General features: G+C 36.4%; 1 protein-coding gene across 2 annotated transcripts in view; it reads left to right on the forward strand.

Annotated features, from left to right (window-relative positions):
- The window catches only part of COL4A3 (collagen type IV alpha 3 chain), a 58,211-nt gene that overhangs the window by 2,084 nt on the left and 37,962 nt on the right, over nucleotides 1-18,165 (forward strand). For both annotated transcript variants that reach the window (XM_088061095.1, XM_088061096.1), the window contains exons 2-10: nucleotides 9,038-9,094; nucleotides 11,566-11,655; nucleotides 13,571-13,615; nucleotides 14,090-14,134; nucleotides 14,415-14,477; nucleotides 15,201-15,254; nucleotides 16,073-16,099; nucleotides 16,670-16,747; nucleotides 17,708-17,770. In XM_088061095.1, the coding sequence (XP_087917221.1) occupies nucleotides 9,038-9,094; nucleotides 11,566-11,655; nucleotides 13,571-13,615; nucleotides 14,090-14,134; nucleotides 14,415-14,477; nucleotides 15,201-15,254; nucleotides 16,073-16,099; nucleotides 16,670-16,747; nucleotides 17,708-17,770 (522 nt within the window). The remainder of the gene's footprint in view (nucleotides 1-9,037; nucleotides 9,095-11,565; nucleotides 11,656-13,570; nucleotides 13,616-14,089; nucleotides 14,135-14,414; nucleotides 14,478-15,200; nucleotides 15,255-16,072; nucleotides 16,100-16,669; nucleotides 16,748-17,707; nucleotides 17,771-18,165) is intronic.

Consider the following 18,165-nt stretch of genomic DNA (forward strand, 5'->3'; position numbering starts at 1 on the left):
CTTTCTGGCACCTGCTAAGGAGTATTATTGTCTGCTGTTGTACACTGGCATGCTCTAATCACATCTTCTGAAAACTCAGTAGAAGTAGAAGCTTCTTTGATGAGCTTTCTTCTTCCTTGACTTCAAATACTGGTGTTACGATTCTTCAGATTTTTCTGCTGTTCATTTAAATATTTCAGAATCATCATCATCATCAATATGTTTTCACAGGGCACAAGATTCTTCCTGTTCTTCATCTTTTTTTGCTTTTACATTGCTTAATTTTATCTAACAGCACCTGGAACTGATAGTGTCTTGATGCAAATGTACAATTCAATTAATTCCCTTAATGTGTCCTGTCTTTTGAAACCATTTATATACTTCTCTTATATCTTCAAATTAAACACTAATCTAAAAATGTTCCCTGAAATTTGTTGTTTCAAATGACATGTTGTTTCAATTTTTCCTGATAGGAAAAATACCTTGGTCAAGTTCATTCGTACTCCATTGATATTGTGGCATTGATCATTTTTCTGATGGCATCATGTTAGTATTTGTTCAGAACAGGATAAAGAGAGTTTCTACTTGAGCAAGAATACTTGCTTGCAAGTTAGCTGCACCTCACCTTACTACCACTTTTTAATTTGTATTGTAAATACTGTTGCAATGTTTGTTAGCTCACAGGATAAAATAAGGTGCACCTTGTGTTTTTTGCCTCCATCAGACATTTCATATTTTTCATTGTGTGCTGGTGGCAAAGGAGGGGACGTAATAACCTTGGTCACTGTAAGACTTTTTTGCATCTTCTTCACTTACAGTGTCTGTGACTAGATGCAAGTGTTCATATTTCACAACTAATTTCATTTCTTATAAATCTTGGAATTTGCATGCAAGTACTTAAAATGAATCTTCTTTGCTTCCTAATTGCAATGGGGTTTTTTTCCTAATTATATGCAACCTATATTGCTGTCACAAATAGATCTTAATACATGCCTCTGGAAGGGAAAAATTATGTTATAGATCAGCCCATGGCCATCTCCAAGGCTGGTAAGAATGAGATGCAGGCTTAGTTTGACCAGGAATCAAAGTGGAGGCACCAAGTGTCATGGTGAGAATGCTCCTTGTCTAACGGCCTTTGGAAGCACCCAGGTTCTTTGTTGCACAAGCAGCTGAGAAGAAAAGATGTGCACCTGAATACACAAGAGAGTTCACAGAGCATATTAGAAAAACAAGTCCTTTGTGAAGTGCCCTCTGATTTGGTTAATGTGATCCCAGCTCCGAAGTCAAGGAGGGTGTTACTCTGAGAATGGGTCAAACTTCTGCTAGACTGTTCTGCTCCTGATTGCCTCTGCATTTATTGTAATTCAGCCATCACCTCCATGGAGAAACAGGCCAGTGTCACAGCACTGCAGAGCTAGGCTTTTCCTACTGGGCCAGGAGAGGTAGCATAAATTAGAAGAGTTACCTTAATGTTTGTGCATCAAAATTGATGGACTTCTGCTGGTTTGCAGCACGTTGCTCTGATGGCCAAGAAATGTGAAGTGTGCCTATGTGTGTGCTGCATCATACAACTGAAAGATGAACCTTCTTAGGTGACCTAAGTAAACACCTGTAAAAATTGAATTGTTGACACTTGATGCCTTTTCTGGAAAACCTACAGGACAAGTACGTATAAGTCTATAATTCCAGTTTTTTGCTGCCTGAATAATACCATTAAAATGGTTAGACTAGGCAGGCAAACTGGTTATTTCTTCACTTCTCTGAATTTTGTAGAGACAGAACCATTTTATTTAAGGTCTGTGCTAGCAGTCTCTTCTGCAATACCTTGAGCTGATTTGATATAGCAGATCTTTGAAACAAAATACTTTGCTGTTAAGTACAACTAGTATGGGATGTCCGGTCATCTGTTTTACTGTCACATTCTCACCTTACTGCCTGACAAAGTAATACTAGAAGTATGTTGGCATGGATTACAGGAGCATAGAAGGAAGGTAAAATACAAGAAGACTTTTTCCCTTAACTGTTTGCAGCCCCAGTCTCTCACAGTGACACTGAAAAAATTCCACTTTTTTTCATTTTATATATTTTTAGTTCCATTTTCATTATTTATCTTAGCAATTTTGTGATAGGGTACAAATCTCACAGGTTTTGCCTGGTTTAGTGAAGACCTTTTAGCTAAGGCTTTGTGCTGCATTTTTCCACAGATTATTTTGGAGGAAGCTGCAGGAAGAAGTGACCTTTAATTTTTTTAAAATCTGTGAAATCACAGAGCCTTTCAAATAAGAAAAAACCAAAGCATGTGCAATAAGCCTTCTCTGAACAAGCTACTGTTGCTTTCATTGCTATTTGCACTGCTTAACAGAAGATGCACATCAGGAATTTTATGAATATACAGATATACAGGCCTGAGGAGACAAAAATTTTAGTGAGTACCATTCCCACACTCAACAGCTGGGAAGAAATACAAAGTGTGTGAGTTATTGCTAGCCGTATTGTGGTAAGTAAGCAAAAATTCACTAGTTAAATGGTGTGTATTCTTTGTTATTAGATTGCTCTTTTAAGGTGATTGTAGGAAGGAAGAGCACGGTTGAATAAGCTGATTAAACACTCTTAAGAGTTAGCTGCACAAAACAAAATTGTGTGGCCTGAATTGCTTAGTCTTTTTTTCCTTGGAGAAAAGAAAAATATTTATTTCTGTTGTCCCCATGTCCTCTTCAAGGTCAGGAGAAGAAACCAGCCACAGAGATGGAGTTTTTGGCTACATCATTGGAGATTTCACACATTTGAATGTATCAGGAGAAGTTTGGTTCCATTTCTGATAGTCCTTATCAGTGGCTTCCATCCCAGTGAGATGATTTTTAAAGTAAGGTATTGGTTATTATAAACATAATTGTCAAAATATTCTGTGGTTTAGAAGAAGAAGGAAAAGCATCATTCTCTTTGTCTAATGAGAGAGAAATTCTGTATCTTCTCTTTATAGACCAAAAGTAATTTACACACACACACCCTCCCCAAAACAGGAGATTATAGACCCTCAGCATACAATTTCCCAAAACTGCACACAATATACCAGCTCTACTTATATAGATACTGATTAATTTTAGGCAATGTCTACAAAATAGGCCTTAGTGGCCATCACTACAGAGCTCACAAATAATTTGAGTTCATGAAAACTCAATGTGTTTGGTTTTTTCTGCATTAAAACATTTTATCTGTTTTATCCTAAGGCAGTGATAAAGACATGGGCAAAGTGAAGATTGCTAAGCCCTACTGTTCTCACACTTCCTCACTGATAGTGAGATTGGATTCCTCACTGATTGGAGAGAAGGGAGAAGACCAGTAGAATTAATTGTGCTGTATCTGCTTGATGAAGAGTATGGTTGGCACTATGGGAGTTGCATGTGGAACACACTCCCATTGACACAGTATTTCCTGTATGAACAGCTATATTACAGTGGTTTCTTGGAACTTTTGTACAAACAGGTTCATTCACAGAAAAAAAAAAGAGATAGGCTGTGCAGTAAGTATGTCAACGAAAAAAGAAGCAAGAGATACCAGAAGTTCTCTGAAAATTTTGTTTTCATTTGGCTTATACTGTTTAACCTAAGGGTTATGTTACTGCTTTTTTATTGTGCTAAGTGTGGATACTTAGGAGAGATTTGTCTAACACTACCAAACTGCTGTTCTAAACCAACAGATTTTTGCTGTAAAAAGTAAGAGAATTTTTTCAAAGTGGTTTCAATCTCTGAAGTGAAAAAAGGGATTCATACACGTTCCCCTTGGCATAGTAGAAAGTTGTTTAAATGTTCATATACAGGAGCTTATTCCATTTCTCTAGACATTTCATTTAGCTTGGTTGGTTTGAAATATCATTATAAATATATCTTTATATTACATGAATGAGCAAATCCCTTCCAAAAGAATGCATGTCAGTTTAAAATTAAGTATTTAAAGTAAGGAAATTCTTACCAAGTTCAGATAAAAATGTGTGTTAACATCATGTGACCATGAATTGTGTATCTGTAAGTGAACACAAAGTCCAGCTTCTGTGAAATGTTACATTTTCCTATGACCACAAATGTTTAGGACTTCTCTCCTGCACCTCACACTGAAAGCAGCATATAACCAGTAATACCAGGCCTGTGTCACCAATGAGGCATTTTGATTCAATAGTATTCCCTGAGCAAGGTTCCTATTACAGGTGTTTAATGGAGCTTATTCAACAACTGCACTGCCTGCAGCATAACAGTTGCCTCTTCCTGTGTCTTTCAGACCCAGGCTCTCTGTGTTGGGTCCTGTTGACCAGGCTGCTTATTAGTTAAGTTACAGGTGTATTACTTCATAATGGAAAGTCTAAATGAAATAGTTTTCATCCTGTACTAGGTATTCAACTGGTAAGCAAAATGCTGTGAATTGTGATAGCATACATGGCTGTTAACAGGAGTCTTCTAAGGTAGGAATGTCTGGCTGCCTTCCAGTTCACAAGTGACTACACAATGTTTCAGGGTTTGGGAACTGGCATATTTTCCTTCATCTCATCATATCCTATTTCTGCTCTATGTTGTCTATACTTATTGAAGGCTTAATAATTTGGTTTTGTTGTACTGGTCCAGCAATCACTAAAAAAACACAAAGTTCTTAGTGGTCTTTGATAATTTTAATGAATTCATGTTTGATGCTTAGAATGCATGAAAAACTTTTAGTATACAGATTCTAATTGTGAGACTGGTATTTTGTTTTGATAGCAAAGTTTTGGAGTGAGGGGACCTCATTCTCCAGGACCCTGCACGCTCCATGGTGATTTGCAGTTGTGCAACATGAGGAATATGCTGCCAGGGTCACGTATCCACTAGCCTTGTCTAGCTAGAATTCCTGACTGTGCTAATCTAGATAAGTGTCTTAATACAGGTGTATAAGAAGAAAAATATTTTCTCACAGTGGGAATCTTTTTCTGTAAAACTCTGCTCTCAGATCCTCTCATGCAGGCTAGGATATATTTTCAAAACTGTAACCGTATCCAAGCTAGAAACTTCAGCTACCACCATAATGTTCTTCAGAAAGTGCAGCATTTCACATGTGTGCAGCATACCTACCCCAACACAAATCTGCAGTGTAGATAAATGATAGAGCAAAACTTTCCACTTCCTGTAATCACAATGTATTACTCCCATTTTTATTAGATGCAATAGAAAACATGTAATAGAGAATGAATGAAATGGGCCTTTTGAAGTTTTAAGCACTATGTTAACATCAACTGTTGGAGCAGGGTTATTTTATGTGCTCAGTAGTGATTTATAGATGCAGCTGGGATGTGTAAAGTGATTGCTCTGCACTGAGAGAGCCCAGGAAGAATTCAAAAATCTCCATGTGTCAGCAGCCCTTGAAAATTCATAATCAAGACTTAAAGGAGCTGGCTCACTGATACATAATTTTTAATAAGTGTTGGCATTTAAGAGAAATTACAGAAAACTTGAAATTAGCTGATAAGTTATGTTCACTTAGAAAGGACTACTGTGATGATATGCATATTTTTAGGCTGCTCAGAATATCATTAATGAGCAGAATTATGGAAAAGAGTAAAAAAGTGGCATCACAGAAAAATAGATATTATCCAGTAAGTCTTATTCCACATAGTGATAGAGTTCTAATTTAGTGATTCTGTAAGTTAGGAGATAAAGACCTAATGGCAGGATAAGTGAGATGCTAATAAGTATCAAGTGTAAATGAAAAATTAGTTATGCATTTTTAAAAAGTCCGATCAGCTGTGAACAACCAGTGAAGGAAGGTGACAGCTTCATCACCCACTTGAGAGAAGACACCTGGGTTATTTTTACTGTCCACAGTAATTAATGGATATCACTTGCACTGCTTTTAATTTATTTTAAAATACCTCATGTTGCACAGTCATCTTTCATTTATGTTAACCAGTATTTACTTCGGGCATCAGTGGAGTTCACCCATGAAATTAAAGACCAGTCAGGCCAAAAGTGCAAACTTAAGCCCTGGTTCAGCCACTTTACTCTATTCCTACACAATACATTTAATTTCATCCCGGGTTTCATCTGAACTGAATTACTCATCCTGTGTGGTCTTGGTCTGAAATATGCTTAAAGAATACGGTGCTTCCTGCAGCAATGCATTTTGCTGCCTCTCTGGCCTGGCTACAGTATTTTTAATACAAATATGTATTTTGAAATTACAGCTGAGCTACTCTGATCTTCTCTTGATCTGGAAAAACAAGGAAATACTCTGACAGTTCTGTCATTTTATATATAATTCCAAAAAAGAGATCAATGGAGAAATATTGGATCATGCTTACTTTGTCTCTATTTGTCTGTGCTCCATCTTCCTGCCTGTAAACCATTCCTGGTAGGACTGTGTTGCCCCACCAATGTGAGTGACAGCATTCAGAGCCTGTGCTAGTGACAGAATAGGAAGGCTGGCATTGCTTGGTCTTCTTACATTAAGACTTTGTCACATCCTTTGGCATATTCAGGTTTGGTAACATCCCTAAATATGTTCTTGGGTAGTCTTCATGTAACCAGTGCTACTTGCTAAGTGCAGAGAACTGTGCCAGATTCTGTTCAAATTTAAGTTACCACCACTGCAGTGGCTGGAGTAGCAGTGCCATACTCAATCTGCATTAACCTTTTAATGGGTGACAACATAGTCTGTAGTGTGTTATTTCTTCCTTCTTTTTGTGTCATTTCTTTGAGGAATTATGTGAAGGAGAGGACTGGAATACTTTCTAAGCAGTTAAGTTACTCTCTGAATCAGGAAGAGGTCAGAGCCCTGTAGAATCCAATCCCAAAGTGTAAGAAGGGAAATTCAGTGTTACAGATAAGGTTGCACCCACTGAACAAAACATTAACGGCTGCAATAAATGTGCCTCAACATGTACTATTGGAATTATGTATCTGTTTAATATAACACTGTAACTATCACTAAAAACACTTTGGAGAAGAGTTCCTCTGTAAATTACTCCAAGTGCTATTTTGGTTCATTGGTAAATTGATTTAGTTTGTTATTTATATAGTGATCTGGTTGTATCCTTTGACCTAGATTTTAGATCAAAAATATTCTTCATCTAAATATTTGAAAGAAATTTAAATTATTATTATGAAAATCATGAAACCAAAAAACATGCAGCAAACCTGTGGCTTTGGTTAATACACTTATTTATGTAGATGTTATTGTGAGAATTTTGAATAAACTGTTAATAACTAATATTCAGTTTCCTTATCTCATGACCTGGCAACATCATATTGTTTTTTTATGATCCTTTGATAAAAGAGCTGCAGGCATCTTGCAAGGATGTAAAAGCATCCAGCAGTATAAGTGAGCAATGATTTTTTGGTTCAAAGCTCCTATACAGAAGGTGTAATCTAATCTTACATAAAAAATCATATGCCAAAACATTTAGTATTATCCAGCTAACTGACTGTGTAATGTTAAATCATCTTTGCTCTTTTCAGTTTAGTTTAAAGTGATATGTGTACACAAAAAGACCTAAATAGGTCTGAAAGCTTACTAATGGCAAATTAAACACATTCTAAGCATTCTGACTTCTTGAAGAGCAAAGGCTCTCTTTCTTTCAATAGTTTATTAACTTAGATTAATTGTATAGTGTCATAATTTTCTACATGTTCATGCATTTCTCTTCACATTGGATTCTCTTTGATTATAAGATAAAAGGGTTTGTTCTGTATCTGTACACATCAAATCTTCTGCAGATTATACCTTTTACAGGAGAGTAATTTAATTTTTTGATTTCTCTACATGTCCTGAAAACTGTGCTTTTCATACAGATACTGGAAAGAATCTGCTTCTAGTTTGCTTTCACAGGCAGAAATAAGGTACAACTCCATTAAGGTCTATAGAATTATAATGTATATATAATATTATATATATAATATTTTATATATATATATATATATATAATCTATGTATTCATCTTGCCTTGAGCAACTACCCTTTTTATATTTCCTAGCAGACCTCTACCAATAATCTGTTTTGAAGAGAATGCTTTGGGATGCAAGGTACTGTCATTGAATAAGGAACAAGAAAATCAGTTGTCCTATAAGCTATCTCAAATTTATTTGGATAGATACGTCACTTTATCCTCTTGTATTGATGTTTAAAGGCTTAAAATATCTGTCATATAACTGACCTGATGAATTTAGATTATCTGGTACCAGGCTGATTGACCTCACCAAGGAGAAATCAGGATACTGTTTGTTGTTAATTCTGCACTGGTGCTTATTCTTGCGTCTCTGGTGATATAATCATATTGGCTAATAGTAAAAGTACCATAGTTAGACGATTTCTATCTTACATTATACCTTTGTTTTCCAAATTTCTGATGCAGTACCACTTGAATTCTAGCTGTCAGATCAGGGTAAGAGTGAGTCTTCTCTAAATATGACAAAGGATAAACTATTTAATGTTTGCAACTCTTTAAAAATCTGGCTTGTAACATCAAGTAGCCACCTACTGATGTGTGTATAAATCGGAGGCAGACACAATAATTTCTTGAGGATTTGCCTTTCATGGCTAACTGATTTTACTTTCTGCTTTATTTTGTAAGTAACTGTTTAAGTATGTGTACACTGGAGGAATGCTCCCTACAGCTGTTTTTAATTTGATAGATGGCATCATGTCACCTAAGTTCAGCCACCTAAAGGACAATCAGCAACTGTCTGGAATTTTCAAGTCTGTAGAGAACAGCAACTACTTGCAGCATCTCTCCTCCATCGTGAAAGAAACATAAAAGTTACAAATTGGAAACACTGTGACTGTTGTAATATGACAAAATACAGGGGTTAGTTAATTCTGTCTGCAAGATCTCACTAATGCTCATATTTGTCTCAAAAGGCAGTACAGAGGAATAATGAGCTCTTTGCCACTGTTGAGAATTGCCTCTTCACAAACATTTTTTAAGCTGTATTACCTGTGAAATAATTACTTAGTAAAACCACTGCGATCTTACTTGCATCTCTTCAAACAGCTCAATGAGAAAAATAATTGTATTATAAAGTTTGTATTTTTTCTTTTTCAGAACTGTGTATGCAAAGGTAAAAGTCCCTGCTTTTGTGATAGCACAAAAGGTAGTAAGGTAAGAACAGATACATTTTCCTCTTTTAATATTATTTTATGTGCCTGGAAATTGTTGATAGATTACTTCAATTGATAAAGTGAGTGAATTTGGTGTGTGATGGTCTTTTGCCAACAGAGTCTACAGGGAATGATTACCTTAAAAAATTCTGTTAACTTTGGGGAAACAGTTTAACTAAGACTTTTCAACTGAATTTATTTACTGCATTAGCATGTTTACAGCACTGTATGGTGTTTGGACACCAGCAGAGCAACTGTCCAAAGTGCCAGGTCTCTTTCACTAACTCCTAACTAATGCCAGTACCTTGGCTGCTGCTCTCCTGTTACAGATTTCACAACGCCATCAGGAGTCTCATGTTCAGTGCTTCTCTCCATCTCAGGACCCTGCCCACCCCCCTTTGCCAGTTCCTGTAGGAAAGCTGCACACACTAGGCATCCAACAGATAAAACTCTTGTAGATCAAGCATGGGATGAGTTTCTGAGTCCTAATCATAAATACCTTGCCAGCATTGAAAGAACAGCAAATCCATCAGCAGTAACAGATCCACAGCTCTGCCTGTTGCCAATAGCAGCTTGGCAGAGGCTGAGTGGCTTTTAGACAAACCAGAATTACACAAATACCAAAAATTCTTTGAAACTCCTGCTCACAGTTGGAAGAACAACTGATTCACAAATGAAAGGGGCATTATTGAAGAAGTCATGGTTGCAATTTAGGTGAGGCACAAACACAAAAGTTGCCGTACTAAACCTTATCAATAGATTCCAGACATCTATAAAGATCTAGGATTATGATAAGTCCCACTGATTGATTCCATCTGCTTTTATGAAGTTGGAGAAAATTTATCTGGAAGTAAATATGCTCTTTATTAAAATACATATTAATATAAGTGGGAAAGGAGAATACTAATATTTTCAGTAATATCTTCCTGTTTATTTTTCATATTACTAATTGGTCTAACCTGACTTTGTCCTAAACAGTGAAATTGAAACCACTAGAAAACCTAGGAAAAATAAGCTGCCCACTAAAAGAGAAATATTAATAAGAATGGACACCCACAACTTGTCTTTATCACTTCCATTAAAATAACTGAGCAATTTGTGGGTAAGAGTAAATAATTATTTAGACTGATGAAGACTTTCATGCAGAAAATCAGGATAACGACATTAATCAACATGTTTTGATAATTATTCAGTGTTTAGAATTCTCCAACCTGAAAATCCTCTGATCTTGGTGATCTGCTAAGAAGAAAGTGTGGCTAAAATTGCCTTTTCTGTAGAGAAGGCAGTGAAGCTGTCACTAGAGCGCTGTGCTGCCCGGGATTCAGACAGCAAGGCGTGGATCTTGCTATGGGCAGGCAGGTCTAGGAGTTTGGTTTTCCTGTGAGCTGGTACCGAGCCCCCTCCAGCGGCTCATCCTGGAATAGCAGTCACGCTCCTAATTTGGGATACTGCTACATAAAATAATCAATTTTTTATAAAACGCTATGCCAGTTTATTATATGGATCTCACAGACACTTTATAACGCAATTGTTATTTTCATGTGTTAAAATAGTATGGGATTACATTTTATCTTGAGAGATATAAATATATATAATTACTATTTGTTAAATTCTCTCCTTCCCACGTCATGCTGTGATGTAAAAGGTGTTGAACCGGCAGCTCTTCACTGATGTAAAACTGAGCATGCTAAATTGCTGCTGTCTGAAGGGCTGAAACACCTTTTTTGTGAGCTTCCATGTTTGGAGCATTTCATTTAAACCAAGTTAAGACTTGCATCTTCTATATTTAACTAAAAAAACTGAAAATGCCCCTTTCACTCTAGCTTAGCCTCCTGTATTGTTTCCATAGCTTCAATTTTATTTCCTTTACATAGTTTATTTATTTGAATTTTATAAAAAAAACCAAAACAAAACCAAAAACCAACAACAAAAAAGCCCAAAACAAAAACACCGCATGAAAAAGTAATTTGGTGTTCTAATCTCTGAGATTCAGAAAAAATTAAGGTATTTGTTGCATAAAGCAAGGGGGTTTTATTCTGTCTGAATGGTTTTGTTGCATTTGACTCCCACTGTTTTCTTCTATATTGATGGTTTGGAACTGACCTTGCTGTACAGCAGCAGCTATTAAGTATCTCAATTTGTGTTGCTAAACATAATACAAAAGTATGAACAAGGAATATATAGCAGCTGCTTTCTTAAACTTTTCATGCTGTCAGCTAATGTCTATACTGTGCAAAATCCTGAATACTATCTTTTGCTCTGATAATTCAGCCGTACTTTATGAGCATGTGGTGCTGTGGGGCTGAGGCAGCCCAGAGATGGACCACAAAAACAGGTCAGTGTGGGCAAGGGCAGTGGATCTGCCACAGCAGAAAGCCAAGAGGTAGTAAAAGTAATGAATACTTTAGCAATAAGCTATTAAAAGGAGAATTCTTGGCTATTTGAAGAGTTTCATTATCTTAATGTTTACAGGGTGAAAAAGGCTTTCCTGGTGTTCCAGGTCCACCTGGTCAAAGAGGCTTTCCTGGTCCAGAAGGGCCTCCAGGGCCACAGGGACCAAAGGTAGGTATGTATGTGAGACAGAGAAATACACACAGAAGTTACTGCGCTTGACAGTTTAAGTTAGCTATGGCTGTGTAGAAAATTCTGTTTTACAAAACTGAAACAAACCAAAACCTGTCTCAGAGCTTCCTGATTGGTAGGGATGTTGTTTGGTCACTAGCTGCAAGAGTCATTTTGACAGCATCAGAGTAGGGCTGATATGACCATGGGCTTTTGTTGTTAGTTGTCCATTGGCCAGTGTTAAGCAGCTGGACTGAACTGCCAGAGACAATGAACATGGGTCTAGACAGATTTTTGCAGCATACCCTCAGTTTTTGCCTTAGTATCAATTAACATCTTGACATTTGTTGCTGGAGAAAGTAAACAAGCTACTGCTGAGACAAATATGAAAAAAAGATTTAAGAAAACTTAAGGGAGAAATGGTTTTTAAGATAAATCTTGCTCTGGTTGCCTGCAGTATGGAGGGAGTGGCTTCAGTGACCTGAGCTTGCTTGCTTGCTTTCTTTCCTGTATAACTAAACTGAGGCTGAATATGAATTTTGAATAACTCCTGCATGAGTAGAAAAAAACAAAAAATTATGCATTAAAAGTGTTGTCTGCATATGTGTCTTGAGGAGCAGTAATCTTGCTGTTATCAATAAATTAGCTCTGGTGAATAACTTATTTGTGTATAAGTATGGTGTGAACTCAGCCACAGTGTAAATCAGGGAGGTATTTCCACAATCAGATTATGTCTAAGACATGCACTATTGTGGCTACAGCACTTAACTATACCTTTAAACAAATCGTTTTATCGGGTTTTATTATTTTAATTTGTTTACGTATTGTCGCATTATTCTGTCCTATCTTATTTTGACAATACTTTCTGGAAGTGATACTCATGTATGTATTGATACATGTTGATGAGGCTTTTATCTGAACTCATTGAAGTGTTTAGTACAGCATTTCCCTTTTAGTAAGTGATAATAATTCTTCAAGAATCTGCAAAAAGTAAGGCTAGTTTACCTAGCAAGAAGACCTCTGTTAGCCTGAATTGCTGTGCGTTGTAGTGTGTGCCAGTTAGCCTCTCCTATCCAATGCCTCTACATTACCTGAAATGGAATGTGGCCTAGGATTTTAGAAGCCATGCTGTTCTTCACATTTTCCATTTCCTTTCTTGGAATGGTAAAATTTTCTTGCTAGCACTAAAGTTCTAAGCATCTTGAAAGAATTCCAGCAGGTCTTGTGCAGATGGTGCAGTGTCATTGACATTTTTCACTGTCTTTCTGCTTTGCTCTCCCATCCTGCTTAACCCCCTTCCAGGTTGCTCCTAGTCTTCCTTTCCATGCTCAACAGTACAGATGACAGTACATCACTCTGATCATTACATGAACAGCACCCATATCTGGGAACCTTCCAGCTCTTGGGCCACAGGGAAGCACTTCCAGGTCTCACAGTTTGACCAAATTGATAGCAACTGCTTTCTCATCATACACCGTTATTTGCTTTGACCTATGATATAAATCTTTTTTCACTATGAGGGTAGGAGGGTGGTGAGACACTGAACAGGTTCCCCATCCCTGGAAGTTCAAGGCAAAGTTGGATGAGGCTTTGAGCAACCTGTTCAAGTGGAACAGGTCCCTGCCCATGTCAGGGGGGTTGGAACTAGATCATCTTTAAGGTCCCTTCCAACTTGAACCATTCTGTGATTCTATGGTACATACCGTGCAAACACTGAAAGGGAGGGCAAGACACCACAATTTACACAAGTTGTATGAAATGCTTGTTTCCTTTATTGACTGTAATAGGCCAATCATTTATTTATTTGTGTGTACGTTAGTATTGATAGTGAAAATATTGCATGTCCTGGTGGCATTTATGTGCTCTTTCTCAATTGAAACATATTGAAAAACATTGCTTTCCATTTGTGATATAGGGTTCTCCAGGGCTTACAGGCTTAGTTGGACCCAAAGGTGTACGAGTAAGTGTTGATATTTTAAACAAACTTATATGTATTAAATGTCATGCTAATTGCCAGCTTGATTCAATAATTTGTGAAAATAAAAGCAAAACATTACATTTGATTTCAAAATACGGTTAAAATTTAGGACATGGTCTGTGCACAAGTATTATTTATTTTTATAACTTTTGCCCTTTTTGCTACACCTTACATCCAGGGTTATTGGTGTATGTATTCAATATTTGGGTGCTCAGTGAAAAAGACTAGAATACCACAAGGAATTGTTTGGGTTTTTTTCTCTGGCCAAAACCAGTGTGTGCTACCTGTGGTGTAAGCATTCTGCTTTGTTCACAGTCAGAAGAGTTAAGGAAGTAATGATCTTTTCATGGAATCAAACTTGCATTCATTCCTATTATGACTGTAATCAAAGAAAAATTGCCTAATGAGCTTTTGTTTAATATTCGTAATATTATTTCTCTTGGTTAATATCATTAGGGACTCCCAGGAATACCCGGATTTTCAGGTCCTCCAGGCCTTCCGGTGAGTAAAAATGAACCTGATTTCTCTCTTCAGTCTTCAGTGCAGTTATCCTCAGCTCAATGTGCTCACTCTAGTCTCAACATCAACATTGTCTCTGTCAATTGGCCTAGAGATAAAAATCTTGGCATCAGCAATTCTTACTCATTGTTATGATTTAAGAATTTATTATAATCTGTCAAGTCTTGTGAAACATTGCTCTAACATAAACTCTTTCAGTGTTTCTGTAAGGCAATATGAATGTGCAAAAACAAAGCTTGTGTCAATTTCGTGCTTCTTTTAGGGTGAACCAGGAACTGTTGGTCCTCCTGGGCTCCCGGGTGTTCCAGGATGCAATGGCACAAAGGTACAAACCAAGCTGAGTGTTCTGGAGGTTGCATTGGCTGGGCTTCGGAATGGCCAAAAAGTGCTCTAAATTTCCCCCAGTATACAAGAACTTTGACTTGTTTTGGTTTGTGACTTTATCAGCTAGAAAAACTTGTGACATGGGATCAGAGGAAGGAAAAGTGCTACCTTTTTGTGCAAGATAAATACTTAAACAATACATTAAATTTATAAATTTTAGCTTTTGCTAAAAGATAATGGTAACATTTGATATTTTGACAGATAATACTTTTTTCATTAAATCCAGAAGACCTAATCAGTTTTGTCCAGCATGTCCTTTTGTTACAATGGGTTATAAAGGAGATAATTAATTTTATTTTGCCCGTATCTAGCTTGCAGTTGTCAATTCATAAATCCTGAAAGTAATTAAGAGAAAAGGCTCAATGGTAAGTTACAGATTTACCAGGTTTTTTTTTTCTTTTATGAGCATTAGAAAACAGGGAGTCAGAATGATGCCTACTACAGAAAATCATAGTTTTCTAGTGAAACTGTGAATTAATCTGAACAGTCTAGGATAGAAGTCAAGCTGCATAAAATGGGATGATCCTCTTCTAGGGAAATATGATGGTTGTGAACTCAGTGTGTTTTGTGTGATAGGATAAAAAACTTCTGTAATCACATTTGCCAAAATCAGGCCAAATAATAAACCATAATACGCATTAACAATCACTGTTACTACTTTCAGGGTGACCAAGGATTTCCAGGTCCTCCAGGTCGAAGAGGTTCTCCAGGCCTTCCAGTAAGTGTGAAATTCATTATTGTGTGCATTCCTACCACATAAAGTCAGTCTCTGAAGGAGTGTAAAGCCTCATGTTAGCTCATACTGACACCAGTAGAAATATATAAGTATTCCCATCTTATTAGGATGAAAACTGTGTGATAAAGAGACCAAAGTTTAAAGTAATGCTTTATTGTCTGCTGTTAGGCCTCAACTTCTTAGTATTTCAATTTCTGTATGAAATTCATTGACTGGAGTTGGCTGTCATGGGATACTCATGAAAATTTACCACCTACATCCCTAAAGGTGTCCAAAATATATTTAGTAGATTGCATTTTCAGTTCATGTACAAGTATCTTTGAGAAAATCGTGGCTTAATTAAGTCAATAAGAACCAGGAATTAAATCCAGAACTACTCACTCTGGGCACATTGCTTTAATCCTAGGATTTGGGTTTTTTTACTGTAGAAATGTGTTTGAAAGAGAAACTTCTAAACAAATGGAAAAGGAATGTTGTCTTTCAAGTTCCAGTGGCTTCAAATCTAATAACTTCTAAACATGATCTTTATTTTACCAGCTCTGCTGATTTTATTTATTCATTTATTAAGATCAGGCTTCAAAGCTGTTCTGCCTGCACTTGTAGAGTTATACCTGAAAGACTGACTATTTTTTAACAATACGCCCTTTCTTCTGAAATTGAAGTCTGGCCCAGTAAACATGGCTATGCACCTTCTTCATAAAAATAAATCACCTGAAGAGCACCAAGCTTAGACAATATTTAGAATTTGTTATTTCAGCACTCTTATTTTTCTGTTTCAATATAATTGTTCTTCTTCATAGGGAGTTGCTGGTATCAAAGGAGAGAAGGTCAGTTATTTGCATCATATTACAGTATCTTACTGGTTATCAACAATTTGTTTGTTTGTTGCTCTTAACCTCTCCATGGGAAACAGAAGGTTTACATTCCAGAAGAAGCAACCACAAAGTTTTGTGCTTACTTTGTCCTACATTCACCTCAGGTGGCAAAATGGTCTACAATTTTTGAGATTACTGTTACTACTGTTACTGCATGTAGTGAATTTAACACTTTTGAGCACACAAAGAACTTTGAAGCTCCTCCACCAAACAGTTGATGAATTTGTATGAAAAGCTGCAGATGGACTAGAGAGTGTTTTAAAGGGATAAAAAAATAACTAAATAGAAAGCACAGACTGTGCATAAGTAATGTAGGTGTATCTGTGCTCCTATCAGAGAGCTGAAAGGCCTGCAAAAGGTGCATTTGGTTTCATAAAATTTCTTTTAAAGGTAGAATTATCCATAGTGGACATTATGTAATTCTGATATTGCTTATTTCCCTACAAACTGTATTAGAAGATTTGTTGTACTACAGAGTTCTACAGCATGACTTTGTACGTTTCTTTTTGTCTAATTGTCTAGGGGTGCCCTGCAGAGGGATATACCCAAGAATATGGTGCAAAAGGTGATCCTGGATTACCAGGAATGCCTGGTCTCCAGGTAACTCAAAATAATAAAATAAGGCACTGAGATAGATATGTATAAAAATATACAGTAGTCTGTATAAACACATTCTGTATAACATGAGAATGTATTAAAATTATTTTGTATTTTGCATAATTTAAGTGTATTATTTATTTAATAGAGATACAGTATTTTTTATAATTGTGTCACTGATTTCTAAACCAAAACCAGTCAGTTTGCAGGCCAGTCAGATTGCAGAAAAACTGTACTTCAGGTATGGAGAAAAACTGGTCACAGCTCCATGAGTTTACCCCTACACAATAGGAATACAGAATCCTACAGAATAGGAATATGTTGTGGTTAGAATAGAATAGAATAGAATAGAATAATAGAATAGTTGGAAGGGACCTATAATGGCCATCAAGTCCAACTGCTAAAATTCCCATTGAAGTTAAGACTGAACAGGTTGGACCTGCCCAACTTCTAGGGTACTAACAAAGGACAGAATTGTCCATATTTCAATAATGGACATTAACAGGGGAAGGCAGGGCTGATTTTTCTTCTGACTATTGGAATAAATAGAGAGCATTAAATTAAGAAGAAAATAAAAATGTTTAATTTTCCATTTCTTTGAAAAAGAAGCTTTAAAGCATATGATTTATTACATAGAATATTTGAAGGTTTGAAGGCTTATTAGAGGCATTAATAGGGCCATATGGATTATGAGTCCACATTTCTCAGAGGACTTACATCCTCACTTGAGTAGTTTAGTTCTAGAACAGATGTTTTCTCATGTTTCAAAACATATACCAAACAATAAAGCAGTGAGGAAGAATTATACTTCCATGTTCTCCTGAAATAGGAAAAGGAAATTCAGAAGAAGAGCTGCTCCTCTGTTTCTTATTCAGTTCTTTGAATTTAGTCTTTGAATTTAGTGTTGTGTTTTGCTAATAATCTTGCCAGGATATTTATTCCTGTTTCTTTTTTAATATGCAGGGTGCCCAGGGTGCTCAAGGATATCCTGGGGAACTTGGACCACAGGGCCCTCCAGGACCTTTAGTATGAATTTATGTCTCCCTTGTTACTTTGACCTTTGATTTTCCCTAATCCCTATGGAATTACACAGATACAAGTACTTGACTCTCCCAGACTTACTTGATGTCTAGACACGTGTATGTAAAAACTATGTTTTTCTGCACGCATCTGATTTTTTTTCAGTTTCTTTTGATTATTTTTTATGCATGATCATTCTATATTTTCAGAAGCATCTCTTGTCTATGTAGGCATAAATTTTAATTTTCAAATAATTACCCATTAATTCACTTTAAATACTGATATGCATAACATTAAGAGATGCGTATGTTTGCAGCTAGACTGTGTAAACAATCTGTCACCCACTGGCAATGACTTGCAGTTGTAAAGGTGGAAGAAAGAGTAAAAATGTGATATAAATT

This window comes from Pseudopodoces humilis, chromosome 11, assembly GCF_049639895.1.
Source record: "Pseudopodoces humilis isolate 2021_Gansu_Grassland_sample_001 chromosome 11, ASM4963989v1, whole genome shotgun sequence".
In the NCBI taxonomy this organism is placed as follows: Eukaryota; Metazoa; Chordata; class Aves; order Passeriformes; family Paridae; genus Pseudopodoces; species Pseudopodoces humilis.